The sequence below is a fragment of the Chiloscyllium punctatum genome, chromosome 17 (genome assembly GCF_047496795.1).
Source record: "Chiloscyllium punctatum isolate Juve2018m chromosome 17, sChiPun1.3, whole genome shotgun sequence".
In the NCBI taxonomy this organism is placed as follows: Eukaryota; Metazoa; Chordata; class Chondrichthyes; order Orectolobiformes; family Hemiscylliidae; genus Chiloscyllium; species Chiloscyllium punctatum.
In genome coordinates this window covers 71,476,954-71,493,996 of record NC_092755.1, presented here as the reverse complement: position 1 = coordinate 71,493,996, position 17,043 = coordinate 71,476,954, and the positions used below count along the sequence as shown (strand labels likewise).

At 39.7% G+C, this 17,043-nt stretch overlaps 1 protein-coding gene across 2 annotated transcripts in view; it reads right to left on the bottom strand.

The window, feature by feature from the left end:
• Positions 1 to 17,043, bottom strand: part of glt1d1 (glycosyltransferase 1 domain containing 1) — a 99,058-nt gene that overhangs the window by 34,031 nt on the left and 47,984 nt on the right. For both annotated transcript variants that reach the window (XM_072587402.1, XM_072587403.1), the window contains 2 exons: positions 9,749 to 9,844; positions 8,222 to 8,271 (listed from right to left, as the gene is read on the bottom strand). In XM_072587402.1, the coding sequence (XP_072443503.1) occupies positions 8,222 to 8,271; positions 9,749 to 9,844 (146 nt within the window). The remainder of the gene's footprint in view (positions 1 to 8,221; positions 8,272 to 9,748; positions 9,845 to 17,043) is intronic.

The following is a 17,043-nucleotide window of genomic DNA, read 5'->3' as shown; positions in this document are numbered from 1 at the left end:
ATACTCTTTAGAATTTGGATGCACTCCAAATCAGCTGCAATCTTTGTTCCCATAACACTTCAATTTAAAAGTAATTTACTGGGCTATGGAATTCACAGAATGGCCTAAGACATGATAGTATAACAAGATAAATGCAAATCGCTCTTCCTTCTTTATAACATAGCATGCACAATAAAAATAAATTACTTTTACTTCTGAATTTCTTGCTCCTCTTCTGACGCTGGTGATTGAGGCTAGGACCTGGTGCCAAGAGTGGTGACAGCCTTGCTATCTATCAGCCAGGTTCCAATTTGCCTGCAAACTTAAACAATAACAGCTGCCACTCTGTTTCATCATAAGGGCAGCACCACTGAGCTACAGACTGTTCTTACTCAACATCTATACAGAGGCACTCTTTTCAGTTTGGGCCATAGACAACAATCACACGCAGGAATCCCTGGTCCATATTTTCCCTTGCTATGCCTACTGTTATGGTCCTATCATATTCCAGCCAAAGATTATTATAAAAAATGTATTTTGAACTCTACGACCCTTCTTATATCACAACAACATCTGAATAACCATGCAAAGTTTTCCTCTGGGTTCCTTCTGGTGGACCAAACAGGTACAGTGAATTTGAGCTGCATTATGACTGTGAAGAAAGGGGTACCTCCAATTTTCCAGTTTTGGGCCTCCCATGTGTAGGTATGAGAGGTCATAGGATTAATGTAAGGAAAGAGTAAGGTTTGGAGTTAATATAAGGTAAGAGCTTGCTTGCTAATAGAATCCATACAGTGTGGAATTTGGCCTATTGAGGCTAACAATAACCCTTCAAAGAGCATCTCACCCAGACCCATCTCCCTTCACTACCCCTGTAACCCTGCATTTCCCATAGCTAATCCACCTAGCCTGCACATCCCTAGATAATTTATCACGGCCAATCCACCTAACCTAAACATTTCTGGACCATGTGAGGAAACCAGAGCATCCAGAATAAACCCATGCAGACACATGAAGAATGTGCAAACTCCACACAGTTACCTGAGGGTGGAAATGAACCCGGATCCCTGGCGTTGTGAGACAGTAATGTTAACCATTGAACCACCATCCAGCCTTGCTCCCGAGATCTGCTGAATCTCTAGCTATATGTTCCTTCTTCAAAAGCTATGATGTTTTGGATTACTGTCAGTGAGCTGTCCAGATATCAAGCAGATACACACATGATCAAGGTGGATGGCAGGGAATGCCTCCTTGTGCCTCAAAATCACACTTGTGATGTTGGCCTTGATAATGTAATGTCAGGTAAATTCAACAGCAGTTGTTATGAAGATGATGTTCCACAGATGATGTGGAATGATGAAAGCCTCCCCTATGCACTTAATATATTACTTAATATATGTTACTGAAAGTTCCAAATTTATACTGGAGCCTTTGCCAATCTACTGTAAATACACCAAATCTCCAATGAAGTCACTGCATGACTCAGAGCTGTTTCATGACATATTTATGTTTCTGAAATATGTTCTACTATCCCAAGATCTATCCCTTTTCAGTCTACTATGATGGTGAATTACAGTATGTTTCAGGTTTGCATTTGAAATCATGTCTTGCAATTAATTAAAACATAAAATTTACTGGATATACAGGCATTTGATTTCTTATCGGTAAACTGATGCTGCTGTTCTCCTGTTGCTATTTGCTCTTTTAACTTCGCACATTTCCACTCTTTTGTGTGATTTCCCTGGATGTCTTTCACATTATCTTACTTTCAAACTTTTCTTGTTTGACTCTTTAAACTCTCATCGCTTCCATTTATTTTTTTCCAGTTGCCTCCTTTGTGTTAGCCATTTTCTCTCTGCTTCAAGTGTCCTTTCAAACTCATTTATTTTCAATTTTCATTCTTTATTCTTATCTTTTTTTATCCCAGTTGCATTTTATTTACTTTTTGCTACCAACACAAACATAAGCTCAAAACACTCAACAATTCTATGCTGGTGCATGGAGCATAAAAGACCTTTGGAAACAAAGGGCAAACTGAAAAATCCTGGCTTCAGTCAGGGAACAAACAGTGAGCTAAAGGTTTTGGGCAAAAACTGTTATCATGAGCTGCTATTTTGACACCAGGAAGACAAAGTGCAAAGATACAATCAAGAATAGTGCACAGTTTTCTCACATCTACCCAAATACATGCTTCAGTAACATTTTCTTGGTATTAGTCATAAAGTTACACCAGTTTTAAAATAGGGCTAAAAGAAGCCTTTAATCCACTGAAAAGCTTCTTCCTGTTCAGCCACTATAGAAGTCCCTCTCTTTAGTGGGTTGACAAGGCGATCAGTCGATCAGTCTCTGAACTGATCAAACACAGTCAAAGACCCACTTTGTTTTATACAGTTTGAGCACAACACGGCTTTGCAAATGTAGAATATGGCAAATAGTTTCCTCACTGCAACTCCTGGAGATATATGGGCATTACTGAAACACTTTCAAACTGACACAATGTTAAAAACAACTTCATCAAACAGCCACATTGTTTATTAGAACTGTTCATTAGAAAATGAGTGCAAAAAAAAATCAAAGCTGACTAGAAAATGAATAGAGAAATGGCAAATCTGCAATGCAACCCTTCTAAATGGCAGTCAGCCAGACAGGCTTATTGGCAATATCAAAGTAATTAACAAAGAAAACACATTAAATTGTTTAGCAATGTGGAGAGACACGACCATCTGCTGACCTGAAATACTGTCCAACTTCCATATCTAAACCAAGTTTAAGAAGGATATTTATCCCTAAAAATTGCTAGCTCATGGCCAAACTTCATCTCTGAAGTTAACCTTTTATTGAAAACTGCTTTAGGAGAGCATTAGGATCTGGGCAGAATGTAACAGAGATTCACTATGTTAGTTTCTGGGATGGGCCATGAGAGATTGAATAGACTATGGTTACATTCCCTGGAGTTTAAAGAATTAGAAGTGGTTTAATTGAAACAGAGACAATTCTCAAGGGGCTTTGAGAGGATAAATGCTGAGAAAATGTTTTCTTTCCTGGTTGGGAAATCTCAAATCCAGGATTACAGATACAAAATAAAACTACTCACCTTTAGTACTGAGAAGTGGAGAAATTTCTTCACTCAAAGTGTTATGAATCTTTGGAATTCTTTAACCCAGGGAATCTATGATACTCAGTCATTTAAGATATTCATGATAGAGTTTAATAAGCCTTTTGAATGCTAATGGAATTAAGGGATGTGATAGCACAGGAAGGTCGAGTGCACACAGAAGATTAGCCATGATCTTAATCCATGACAAAGCAGGCTCGAAAGCCAAATAATGCCTTCATTAATTGTTACCTCGTTTACTATAACTTGTTTTTTTAAGTGCCTTATCCCTATCTCTAGAGTTACTTTTTAAACCCCTCCACTTTTCTCTTTCCAGCCAAGCTTTTATTTCCCCAACATGCTTCCCTTCACTGTTCCTGACTCTCAATTCAAAGCCCAAGCCATAAGCTCATACAACATCCAAAATGTTTCACATGAGAGCAAGTTAAACATAATCAAATGATTACTAAAATTAAAATTGAGGATACAGTTTCAAAGCAGTATGTTATGTACACATAAATCCTGAAGCCCAGATCAATAATTCAGAGAGCTAAGTCCAAACCCCACCATAAAAACTGTGGAATGTAGATTTAGTTAATTTTTAAAAATCTACAATAAAAAGCTCCTATCAACAATGGTAACCACAAAGCTACCAAATTTTCATTAAAGAAAATATTTGGTTTACCCATGACCTTTAGGAAGGGTACCCACCATTCATACTTAGTCTGGCCCTTGTGAGTGGAGACCCAGAGTAACATGATTGGCTCTAAACCACCTTCCAACATGGCCTAAGCTATTCAGTTGTATTGAACACCTACAATGTAGTAAACGTCTAAAACCGAACAGATCAATTGGCTTCAAAATAGCCACCTGATTCGGACACAACAGAGGTACAACTAGCTCAGCCAAACCTTCAAAATTCTCACCAATTTCAAGGAACTAGATCTGCCAAAAATCCAAGCAGATGTTTGCTGCCAATTGCAGAGTTCAGTCCCCATCCTAGCTCCTCAGCTACTGAATCATAAGACCATAAGACCATAAGACATAGGAGCGGAAGTAAGGCCATTCGGCCCATCGAGTCCACTCCGCCATTCAATCATGGCTGATGCACATTTCAGCTCCACTTGCCAGCGTTCTCCCCGTAGCCCTTAATTCCTCTAGACAACAAGAACCTATCAATCTCGGCCTTGAAGACATTTAGCGTCCCGGCTTCCACTGCACTCCGTGGCAATGAATTCCACAGGCCCACCACTCTCTGGCTGAAGAAATGTCTCCGCATTTCCGTTCTGAAATGACCCCCTCTAATTCTAAGGCTGTGTCCACGGGTCCTAGTCTCCTCACCTAACAGAAACAATTTTCTAGCATCCACCTTTTCAAAGCCATGTATTATTTTGTACGTCTCTATTAGATCTCCCCTTAATCTTCTAAACTCCAACGAATACAATCCCAGTATCCTCAGCCGTTCCTCATATGCTAGACCTGTCATTCCAGGGATCATCCGTGTGAATCTCCGCTGGACACGTTCCAGTGCCAGTATGTCCTTCCTGAGGTGTGGGGACCAAAACTGGACACAGTACTCCAAATGGGGCCTAACCAGAGCTTTATAAAGTCTTAGTAGTACATCTCTGCTTTTATATTCCAACCCTCTTGAGATAAGAGACAACATTGCATTCGCTTTCTTAATCACAGACTCAACCTGCATGTTTACCTTTAGAGAATCCTCGACTAGCACTCCCAGATCCCTTTGTGCTTTGGCTTTATTAAGTTTCTCACCATTTAGAAAGTAGTCCATTCCTATATTCTTTTTGCCAAAGTGCAAGACCTCGCACTTGCTCACGTTAAATTCCATCAGCCATTTCCTGGACCACTCTCCCAACCTGTCTAGATCCTTCTGTAGCCTCCCCACTTCCTCAGTACTACCTGCCTGTCCACCTAACTTCGTATCATCGGCAAACTTCGCTAGAATGCCCCCGGTTCCCTCATCCAAATCATTAATATATAATGCGAACAGCTGTGGCCCCAGCACTGAACCCTGCGGGACACCGCTCGTCACCGGCTGCCATTCTGAAAAAGAACCTTTTATCCCAACTCTCTGCCTTCTGTTAGATAGCCAATCCTCAATCCATCCCAGCAGCTCACCTCGAACACCATGGGCCCTCACCTTGCTCAGCAGCCTCCCGTGTGGCACCTTATCAAAGGCCTTTTGAAAGTCCAGATAGACCACATCCACTGGGTTTCCCTGGTCTAACCTACTTGTTACCTCTTCAAAAAATTCCAACAGGTTTGTCAGGCATGACCTCCCTTTACTAAATCCATGTTGACTTGTTCTAATCAGACTCTGCTCTTCCATGAATTTAGAAACCTCATCCTTAATGATGGATTCTAGAATTTTACCAACAACCGAGGTTAAGCTGATTGGCCTATAATTTTCCATCTTTTGCCTTGATCCTTTCTTGAACAAGGGGGTTACTACAGCCATCTTCCAATCATCCGGGACCTTTCCTGACTCCAGTGACTCTTGAAAGATCTCAACCAATGCCTCTGCTATTTCCTCAGCAACCTCTCTCAGAACTCTAGGGTGTATCCCATCGGGGCCAGGAGATTTATCAATTTTAAGACTTTTTAACTTTTCTAGCACTATCTCTTTCGTAATGGCAACCATACTCAACTCAGCCCCGTGACACCCTTTAATTTTTGGGATATTACTCATGTCTTCCACTGTGAAAACTGACGCAAAGTACTTGTTAAGTTCTCCTGCTATTTCCTTATCTCCCATCACTAGGCTCCCTGCATCAGTTTGAAGTGGCCCAATGTCTACTTTTGCCTGTCGTTTGTTTCTTATGTACTGAAAGAAACTTTTACTATTATTTCTAATATTACTGGCTAGCCTACCTTCATATTTGATCCTCTCATTTCTTATTACACTCTTTGTTATCCTCTGTTTGCTTTTGTATCCTTCCCAATCTTCTGATTTCCCACTGTTCTTAGCCACTTTATAGGATCTCTCTTTTTCTTTAATACATTTCCTGACTTCCTTTGTCAGCCAAGGTTGTCTAATCCCTCCCCGGTTAATCTTTCTTTTCTTGGGAATGAACCTCTGTACAGTGTCCTCAATTATACCTACAAACTCCTGCCATTTTTGCTCTAGTGTCTTCCCGGTTAGCCTCTGCTTCCAGTCTATTTTAGTCAGTTCCTCTCTCATGCCCTCATAATTACCTTTATTCAACTGTAACACCATTACATCAGATTTTGCCTGAATGTGGTAAGAACGAGACAACATTCAGACTTGGGATAAGTGCCAGGCAATGAAACTCTCCAACAAAAAAATTACTTGTTGACATACATTGGCACTTCTATTGTTGAATCCTCCACAATCAACATTCTGAGGGGTTACTAGTGATCTAAAATGTAACTGGACTAATCACTTAAACACATAGCTACAAAAGCAAGTCGGAGGCAGGGAACTCTGAACGTGTTACTCACCACCTAACTATGCAAAGTCTGTTTACCATTTACATAGCATAAGTCAGAAGTGCAAAGTTCCCATTTCCTTGAACGAATGCAGCTTCAGCAACACTCAAAACTTGAGATCACTAAAGGCAATGCATCCTGTTTAATTGCAACCACCTTAGCCATCTTTCATGTAGTATTGGTACAGAGTCAGAAGTGTGCACCATCTGCAAGGTGCAGGCAGCAACTCACTAAAGGAATGTCAATACTATCTTATAAACCAGGGCATGGACTGACCACCTTGAAGAACAAGGGCAGCTGGCATACGGAAACACCATCAGCTGTAAGTTCACCTTCAAGACACATACTATCCTGACTTGGAAACAGATAATAATTGCTTCATTGTCACTAAATCTAAATCCTGGAACTCGGTTCTCAACAGCACTGTGGGAGTGCCTTCATTGCACAGACTGAAAGGTAATCAGGTATCGGCAATAAATGCTGACCTTGCCTATGGTGCTTGCATCTCATGAATACAAAAATAAAAAAACTCATTTTCTAACATATTTTCATAAGCCTACTGAATAAAGACTGGTTACACAATTCCATATTGATTTGTAAGGATAATACATTTAGTTATGATCCTAGCTGATGGCAATATAGGACAATTCACTATCAGAGTGAAACCTGAATTAAATCATAAGTTTTATTTTTACAATATAGTCAGTTACTGAATGTTTTTACAAGAAGTTGCCAATGTATGTTTAACACAAGAACAGACAAAAGGAAAAGAAAACACCGCCCAGATGATATTAAGAATTACATGAAATGATCTTATGACAATAGCGAAAGTGAAGAGTCAACTCTTGTACCTTCAAAAACATTATCGATACTCAAATCTTTGTGAAAGGTCACTTTGCTCCCACTTAAAAATAGTTCCTTCTTTAGTTGGCACAACTAAACTTGGCTTTTTCAAGGCAAACTCCTGCATTCACTCAATGCTACATCTTTGGTTAGTATCTTTTCATAAGACGATTAGACAAACTGCTAACACAGCTCACTTATTTCTTAACAATGATTGTTTAAACTCTTCTTCCACAGCCTTCTCATATTGACATTAAACCACGACAGATTGCTTGACTCCAGTCTGGATTGTTTTAAAAACCGCTAAACTGTTAACATTGCTGCCATAGATCTGTGCTTTCCGACAGAAACCTGTACACTCACTGAAATAAATCTTCTAGATATTTCTGTGTTTCTAAATATACTCGTTTCAGTTTCTGTCTCTTTGTGCCATAGATCGCCTTGTTGTTCAGCAACAATCTAACATTTTCCTCTCCACCTTTTTTTCCTAAATGACAACTTTATTCACCTCAAGGATCTTTTAAAAGCCTAATTCACATAAACAGATTACCAGGTCGGGTTGTATCCCTCATGATGTGTTATGTTTGAGTTAAGTCTTTCCTTCTTGATGCAAACAGTACAGAAATACAAATCATAGCTATGCATAGTTCCAGTCATATGAGAACCCTCAGTTTCCAAACAATAATAGAATATCACAGACCTTCATCACATTGGAATAGTGATAACTTGGGCCTGCTTAATATACCATCTACTGTGCAGAAGGACACTACACAGGTCAATAAAACAGCCTTTATGAGAAAAATAGACATTCAAACATTTGAAGAAAGATCTTACCTCTGGTCCAATAATAATTAAATAAACCCTTGGATCTTTCTTATGCCAAACTATAAAACAAGATTTTTAAAAAATCAGCTGAAATACATGAAATGGATTTTGCTGTAGATTTTGGCCATATTTCAGTTACATTAACTTCATGACAATGGTACACTATTTCATTTCCATTTAATAGCTTCAAGGAAAGAGATAAGACTAAACCTCAGCAGTAACTCTGAAATTAACTTTAAAACTGGGTTCTTGGAAAAGGGAAATTGTGCAGGCAGTTTAAATTAAATTACTTTAGCCAACAGATGATGAATGCATGGTATGGAATTTTCAGAGAAATGCTGGAGGAAGATAGCAATGGAAAAAAATCAGGTTGAAATTAGATCAGAATTTGAGAGAAAGGGTGTTTTAATAGGATTCATTTTTGAGACTGGTCAGGATAGACTGCTAAGTCATTCCTGGCCCTGTATTTAGGTTCTGGATCCTGTTTTTAAGCATTTCAACTTACAATCTACACTGTTGACAGTTACCGATCGCACAGTAAAAGCATTACTGTAATTATAACCAATATAACTTAATATGGTCATACTTGTTCCCATTTCTTTAGATGCAAATATTCAGATAGTTCATTTTATCACTATAAAAATTGCTACAAATTGTTCCATGCAAATTTATGAAAAATCTCCCCAGGTCCAAAACTCAGTAATAAATATTGGATGGTTGTTAAATAGGGAATTCAGAAGAGACCTCAGTACCCAAGGAATGTTTGGAATGTGGCTATTACATAGATTCTCAGGAGGAAGCTAGATAAACTAAGGAGAGAGGAAAGGAATATCAGAATCTGCTGATAGGGCTAGATGAGGGAGGGTGGGAAGATATTTGCATGGATCTTAAACACCAGGATAGGTTAATTGGTGCATCTGACCTGTTTTTGTGCTATATTTGAATATAACACAAATAAAGCATAATACATAGATTAAAAACACATATTTTGTAATATCTGTTACAGCATCTTCAAATTTCTTGCATTTAAACTTTAGGTGAGGTTTGATTAATAGGAACTATCTCTGTCATTAACTGTACAGCTTCCAAGTTTCTTCACAGAAGGAATGTCCAGTTGGAAAAGACAAAATGTTTCATCAACAGTTATTAATGACAAAATATAGTTCATGGTTTGGCAAGAAAGTCTGCATAATGCCTCGAATTATTTGTCTCAAATCTTATTAATAACACATAAAAAAAGCTGAAGCTGCATTAGATTTCACAAGTTGTGACAATTAAGCTCCCAAAATAGTACCAATGACCAAACTAGGTTGCATTTATTCTAAGCGAGGTTTCCAGAGTGTACAAGGTCTCTCTTCTTCTCATTACAGCATAAAGTAATAAGCTTTCAATTCACAGAAGTAATTAATAGAAGGATCAACAGTTCAATGCAGAATATACATGCCTGGATTGTAAAGAGAGTTCAATTACGAACATTACCACTTAAAAGTCAAGGGACATTCAATACATTAAGGTAATGAAATCTATCTTAAGTACCTGAAAAAGCATCCACCAAAAAGAGGGGATCTTTAACTCGCCGAAGTCCACACACCAAAAGAAATATGTATGCATCAATATTCTTACAATGAATCCCTGTAATCAATATATGGGAAAATATTCATTTATAAAGTAGAAAATCATGTTCAGTAATCTTTTCAGTCTGAAAAAAATCCAGTCTTTGTTAAACTACCTTTTGCAAAAGATAATTTTTAAAAATCAGAGCGATCTAGTTTTGTGTTGTTATTCCAGTGAACAGAAAGGTCAGATTGATATAGAAAATTAACATGTTTGCAACATTCTATATTTTGGTTTACACTGACGATTACTTTATTGCAAACTGTTAACTCAAGAATGTCACAATCTTTCAGCTTTGATTCAGAACGGAAAATTTCTTAAAAATGTCAGCATTTCAGCAGGCTCAATTAAAGCTATCAATTTTCTTGGAAAGAGTTTGTAAAGCTGGCATTGATCTCAGTTCTGTTCCTGGGCTTGCTCTCTCCTAAGGTTACTTCACGTGCACTGTACATTTTGCTTCTGAAGAACAATGCAGAAACATTTAATTTTACCATTTGCAAACTTAAATTGCAAAAACTATGCTCATCTGTACTCAATAAAACAACAGATGAAAGTAATCCTCTTTTTGCTGGCAAATTCCAAATCAGGAGAGACTAGTACTCAAAAGGAAATGAACTAGACAATGATGTAGTAGCCATGCCTGTACATGATAAAGTGGTTCTGTAGGGGAAAGTTAAATTTAGTGCAGTAAAACAGAATAATTGGCTATCTTTTATATAGAGCACAGCAAAATCCTATTTAGTTCACCATCCAAAATAATAATATAGCCTGCTAACTTCTACCAAGTGGATATCATAGCATATTTTACTTCAAACAAGCTAAAGCAGAATTTAAAAGAAAATCCATATGCAAATAAATCTGTCATGGGATTTAAATGAATAACGTATCTGGCTTTGCTCACTGTTTTAGTTGACATATGATTATCAACTGGATGACTGGTTTGCAATCCATTCTCATTTAATCAATATTATGTGTAACACAACAGGGTCAACAGTGACAAAAGATGGAAAACTGAGTTTTGAGGAAGAGTCTGAATACACTTCAATATTCTGACCCAAGTCTGTGATTATCAGCACACACCTAAGTGTCCCAACATCCTACATGCGTTAACATATTCTACTACCATAAGTTATATGCAACAATATTGTTGGAGCTTCACAAATATAAGATTTTTTAAAAATTTAAAACTGATTTTACAAACCACTGAGGGGAAGAAAGATAACAGTGATTAGAATGAAGAAGAAAAAAAGACTTGATTTGATACAACACTTTCAATACATGTGAAGTTGATACAAGCCACTGATAATGACTAGGTTTTGTACCACTGGGCAAAAAGGGGAAAAGAAAATGTGGATTAGACATTAGATTTGATGATGTGACCATAAAAATCAATCTGCATCGAATAATTTACAATCAATTATCAGCTTAAACATAGGAAAATATTTGGCTGGATTTTACTAGCAATTGGCTAAGTGGTAACTCTGGTAAGTTTCATGGAAGGCTTCTCTCCGTATTGACGTTTCTTACGCCATTTCTCAAATTTGTCTAATTACCTGTTCACCATTCCCCAATGATACCCTGTTTGTTGTATTCTCCTTCTCACCGCTACCTGGGACCCCTGGTGCTAACACCATCTTTAAAGCCCAGCTGTGTATTCAGTCCAGTTCTGTCCTTTGGAACTGCCTTTCATTATGCATGTCATGGAAACATAACCAAAGGCAAATGCTTCTCAGAGTTCACAGGTGACATCGCTGACACTTCGCATATTAAAGAGGATGTTCAAACATCTGTTGCTCTTTAAGAAGCTACACAATTTACTCATCATTAGCCTCATCCCCTCTAACAACCCTGTCTCAGGGAATGCAACTCTGTCCTCAAAGCTCAGTGTAGCCCAACATCTTCTCACTGTTTAATGTGGGACCATTGCATACTGAAACGACTTCAAACAGTTCAAAACATGCACTTTTGTTCAGCAAAGGGTAGGACTTATACAATTAATGATGGGATCTTGGGTAGTGTTATAGAACAGAGGGACCTAGGGGTTCAAGTACATAACTCCATGAAGTTTGTGTCACATATGTGGTTAAAAAGGCATTTAGCACGCTTGCCTTCGTTGCTCAATCCTTTGAGCATAGGAGTTGGAAAGTCATGCTGAGGTTGTGCAGGACATGGGTGAGGCCTCTTCTGGAATACTAAATCCAGGTCTAGGTGCCCTGCTATAGGTAGATTATTCTTGCTGGACAGGATTCAGAAGACATCCACCAGGATGTTGCTGGGGAAGAAAGGTTTGAGTTATAAAGAAAGGCTGGGTAGGTTGAGACTTTTTTCACTCGAACATAGAAGGTTGAGAGGCAACCTTACAGAAGTGTATATATAATGAGGGGTAAAGAAGGGGTTAATGGTAGTTAACTTTTCCCTTGGATGGGGAATTTCAAACCAAGGGGGCACATTTTTAAGATGAGAGGAGAGAGATTTAAAAAGACATGGGGCAAACATTTTACACAGAGGGTGGCTCGCGTGCAGTATGCACATCTTGAGGAAGTGGTGGATGTGGATATTTATAGAAGTACATGAATAGATTTGGAGGGATATGAGCCAGTGGCAGGTAGGTAGGCCTAGTTTAGTTTGGGATTATGTTCGGCATGGACTGGTTAGACCGAAGAGTTTGTTTCTGTGCTATATGACTGTATGACTACAAAAGTGAACAAAACAAAAAGAACAGAAGCTGCAATTGCCTCTGGGAACAGACAGAGACTGCTGCTCTTTTCATCAGCAGTCAATGAATGATCAGTACATCCAGCTCACATCTACTCGAACCAGGTTTCAATGAAATCCTGTTTGACTTGCTGCATATGATGCTGTAATGGTCCATTATGTGGTGTTGCTCGGATCAATATTCTCATCTTCCTCCTCAGAAGACTGCTGTCATTCTCCCAGTTCTTCAAGTCCATCACAATCCCTTAAAACTTGCTCCAGTTGTGCAGAGCACAATATGCTAGGCATTTGTAGTGTACAGTCTGGACTAAATTGAAGGACTGTCCAAGACGTATCCAAACATTGGAATCTTATGTTTAGCACACCAACATTTGCTGCAGGATGGTTTGGTTGGAGAAATGGGCTGCATTATACATACTTTCAGTTTCAGTCAGATGTTGTGTAATGGAGTCATCAGGCATGGTTGCAGACAGGAGCCCTTGTCTCCCAGTCACCATCCTTTTTGAGGCATCCAGCTCTTGATACAAACCAGCAACATGAGAGTTCTCAAGGACGCAGGCATCATGGCAACTTCCAGGGAAACCACTGCAGATGCCTAAAGTGTTGCACTGGTGATCACAGATGACTTGTACATTGATGGAATGGAACCCTGTTCTACTGTAGAAGTCACTTGTACTTTGATATGGCGTTGTATGTGATGTGTGTAGTCCATCGTGTCCTGCATCTGGGAAAGCCAGCTGTGCTGCCAAAGCCAATTGTTCAGCTGCACAACTGATCATCGAGACATGAGATTACGCAGTGTGATCTGGCACAAATTGCATTGGTAACAGCCTTAATACATCTGTGATTTGAGGATTGAGAGATCCCACACAAGTCCTCAGTGGCTCATTGGAAATAATAAGTTCTACAAAGAATTTGGTCAGTTGTCACCTTGATGATCATCAGGACAGGTTGGCACAGATCTGTGACTGTGTCTTGGGACACCCTCAGTCTGTGGCGTCATCCCTTATTGCTCATCTGAAGGAAATGTTATTGAGGATGATAGACTCTGGGCCTTCAGTCAGTCCTCCAAATCCTGTGGGGACCTTCAACTGTGGCCTCTTCACATAGGCGCTGTTCAGCATCTGTTGGTCCTGGACTTGCTGACGTTTCTGTTCCTCCTCCATTTCACTGTATCCTTGTAGCTATGCATTAGCAGTGGCAATAACCCCTGCTGCGGCTGAATCGATTGGTCATGCTTCCAATGAACCTTAATCATACAATCGCCTCAGTGCAGATAGAAGTCATTTGGGCCCGAGTTATCACCAACATTCCAAACAGCATCCCAACCTATTCTCATAACCCCACATTTACCATAGTTAATCCACTTAGCCACACTATGGTGCAACTTAGCATAGTCAATCCACCTAACCTGCACATCTTTGGACTGTGGGACTTAATGAACAATATAAGAAAAAGAATGTGAGCAGTCAATATTCACACCACACAAACTTTACAGTTTAGCATAGTCTTACAGACAATGGGACATGGACAACTCCAATGTGGAAGGCCACGGAATGCAGCTCCATGGAACTTGGACGTAGGGCCTTCAGACTGATAAATATAGGACATGTTATGTCACGTAAAAACACGAGGAGATTGAAAGTGCTGAATGATTACTGATACCTTGTCTTCCATCACCTGCTTTACCCAAGAGAGGTTTCATTGCACGTAAGAGTATGTTGGCAAATACTTGTAGTTCAACATGACAGGAAACCAATTCCATGCTCTTGTGCAGCCTGTAAGATCTTGGATTGGAATTATGCATTGTGACTCACAGACGTCACTTTTAAGGTCAACTGTGATCACAGAAATGATTATGATCAATGTGCAATGACCAATGCCATGGTCAAGGTTTCTTGTAATCGGATTTGCACCCCACACAGTTGGACACTGCATACATTACACATGCATGATGCTATGTTACCGATGTTACTATGCCTAAGTAATGCAATTGACTCTTGAAGGGCTTCACATTGTTCACAAGTGGGTGCCTTCTGCTCAGACAGCAAAAAAAATGCCAACTGTGGTTTCAGCCATTTTCCATTTCCAGAGTTCAGTTACAAATCCTCATGCATTCTCACACACCTCTTTGAATCACTTCAGCTCTCAATTTTACCTCATGAGCTCAGGCCCCACAGTTTACTCCTGCCAACCAACATATTGATCATGCTGTAGTTTATCCCCACTGAGGCCAGGGTGGCTCTCCCCCGCAACAGAGTATTCTACCACCTGAAATACATTTCTTTGTTGACATCACCCCTTCACAATTATTGTCCCCTATGTATCCCAGCATGCTGCCTCCAACCTCCACAATCACATGACCCCATCACCATTCTCTAGCACTGTAGCAGCTCCTGATAATCCCTGAATTGATTCCCAAAAATGACTGTGACCCATTTCCATGACTGACTTTGACACACAGCCTCGACTGATAATTGACCAGACCCCTGACTGATCCATTTGCAACTCACTGACAGATTTAATGTGACTCCCCAAAGTTGAACTGGACCTTCTGGACTGTTTGTGGCCCATTCCCCAGATAGCAACAAAAAACACACGGCCTAATCCTGACAACCTTAAGTAGTAGAAAGTGACGACTGCAGTTGCTGCAGATCAGAGTCAAGAGTGTGGTGCTGGAAAAGCACATTAGGTCAGGCAGCATCTGAGGAGCAGAAGAATCGTGTTTCGGGCATAGTCTCTTCATCAGGAATCCTCAAGTAGCCAACAAACCGTGTCCAAGCAACTGGACTGATCAATGAAAATGCCCTTTTTAATCCATTTATTGGATGTGGGTATTTATTGCCCATCTCTAACTGTCCAGAGGATAGATTGCAGATATGAGACTGTCAACAACAGGGTGCAGTACAGCAACTATCTACCCCTTTGACTGATAACTGCTGACAACCAAGACAAACTGCCTTCCCTTGTGTCTGTGTTAAAGACAAAACAAGGCAGAAGTACTGTTACCCTTCAAGCAGTGACTGAAGGCGCATAGTGCAAAAACGCAGAATAAGGCAAGGTAGGGATGCTGTAGGCATCTAAGCACATGCAAACACAGAGAGTACCAAGGCAGCAAGTGAGGATCCTCAAGATACAACCTGGTCAAATCCAAAAGCTGGTTACCTGTTTATGTGCATTCTAAAGTGCAGATCTTGTTTCAGAGTTGTGCCATGGGCGCAGAAAAGCTGGTACAAGATGGATGCCAATTTTTGTGGGATTCATGCAGCAACTGCTCATGGAGTGTGCCCTGAGATATTGGTGACTAGTGTCCAAGGTGAAGGGCTGGAGGAGATGGTAGCAAGTTGGAGTCACCAACTAACCTCTCTGACTTGGGAATTATTAGCATCTAGTTTCTATGCAGCAGGTTAGAGAACATAAGTTTGCATGGAAATGTGGCAGACTAACCACCTATAGGATTATCAGATCAGACATGATATTACTGAATGACAGACAGACTCAATGGGCTCAATGGCCTACTCCTGCTTCTACTTCTTATGGTTCCTGGTCAAATAAGCTGTCAAGAAATTCTAATACATGCAAAAGGCCTCTTGCAGTTTACTAGAGAGAATGTTGTTTTGTTGTTCAGTATTTGGTTGAAAAATGGGACATTTTGCTCTCAGCATCGAGAAGTCTTCACAACTGAACTCACAAGATTTTCCCAACTTTCTCACCAATGCCCATGTCATTCACTGTGGAAAAATTCTGCCCATTGTTAATTTTAACCATTCAATGCAACAAAACATTTTCATCTTAGATGAGGCTTTGATAAAGCAAAACAAGACCTTCTTTAAATTGAATTTCCTTCAAGAAGAAGACTATAATCGATGAAGCTCTTTACTCAAATTATCAAAAGTTTTGAGAAAAAACGTGGTTTATTAAGGAAGTCAGTTTTGGAACACTCAACACAGAAACAGAAACTAGGAGTAGGAAGAGGCCATTTGGCTTTTGAAACTCTACCGTTCACTATGCCATGGCTGATCATCCAACTCAGTACCCTGTTTCTGTTTTTTCCCCATGCTGTTTGATACTTTTGGCTGAAGAACTATATCCAACTCTTTCTTGAAAACATTCAATGAGTTGGCTTCGACCACTTTCTAATACAGAGAATTCCAAAAGCTCAACACTCTCTGGGTGAAGAAATATCCCCTAATCTTAATCCTAACCGCCCAAATCCCATATCCTTAGACTGTGAACCCTGGTTCTGGAAACTCAGTCATAGAGATATAAAGCACGGAAACAGAACCTTCAGTCCAACCTGTCCATGCCGACCAGATATCCTAAATTAATTAAGTTCTATTTGCCAGCAATGGGTCCATATCTTCTAAACCCTTCCTATTCATATACCCATGCAGGTGCCTTTTAAATGCTGTAATTATACCAGCCTCCACCACTTCCTCTGGCAGCTCATTCCATACATTCAGCACCCTCTGCATGAAAAAGTTGCCCTTAGGTCCCTTTGA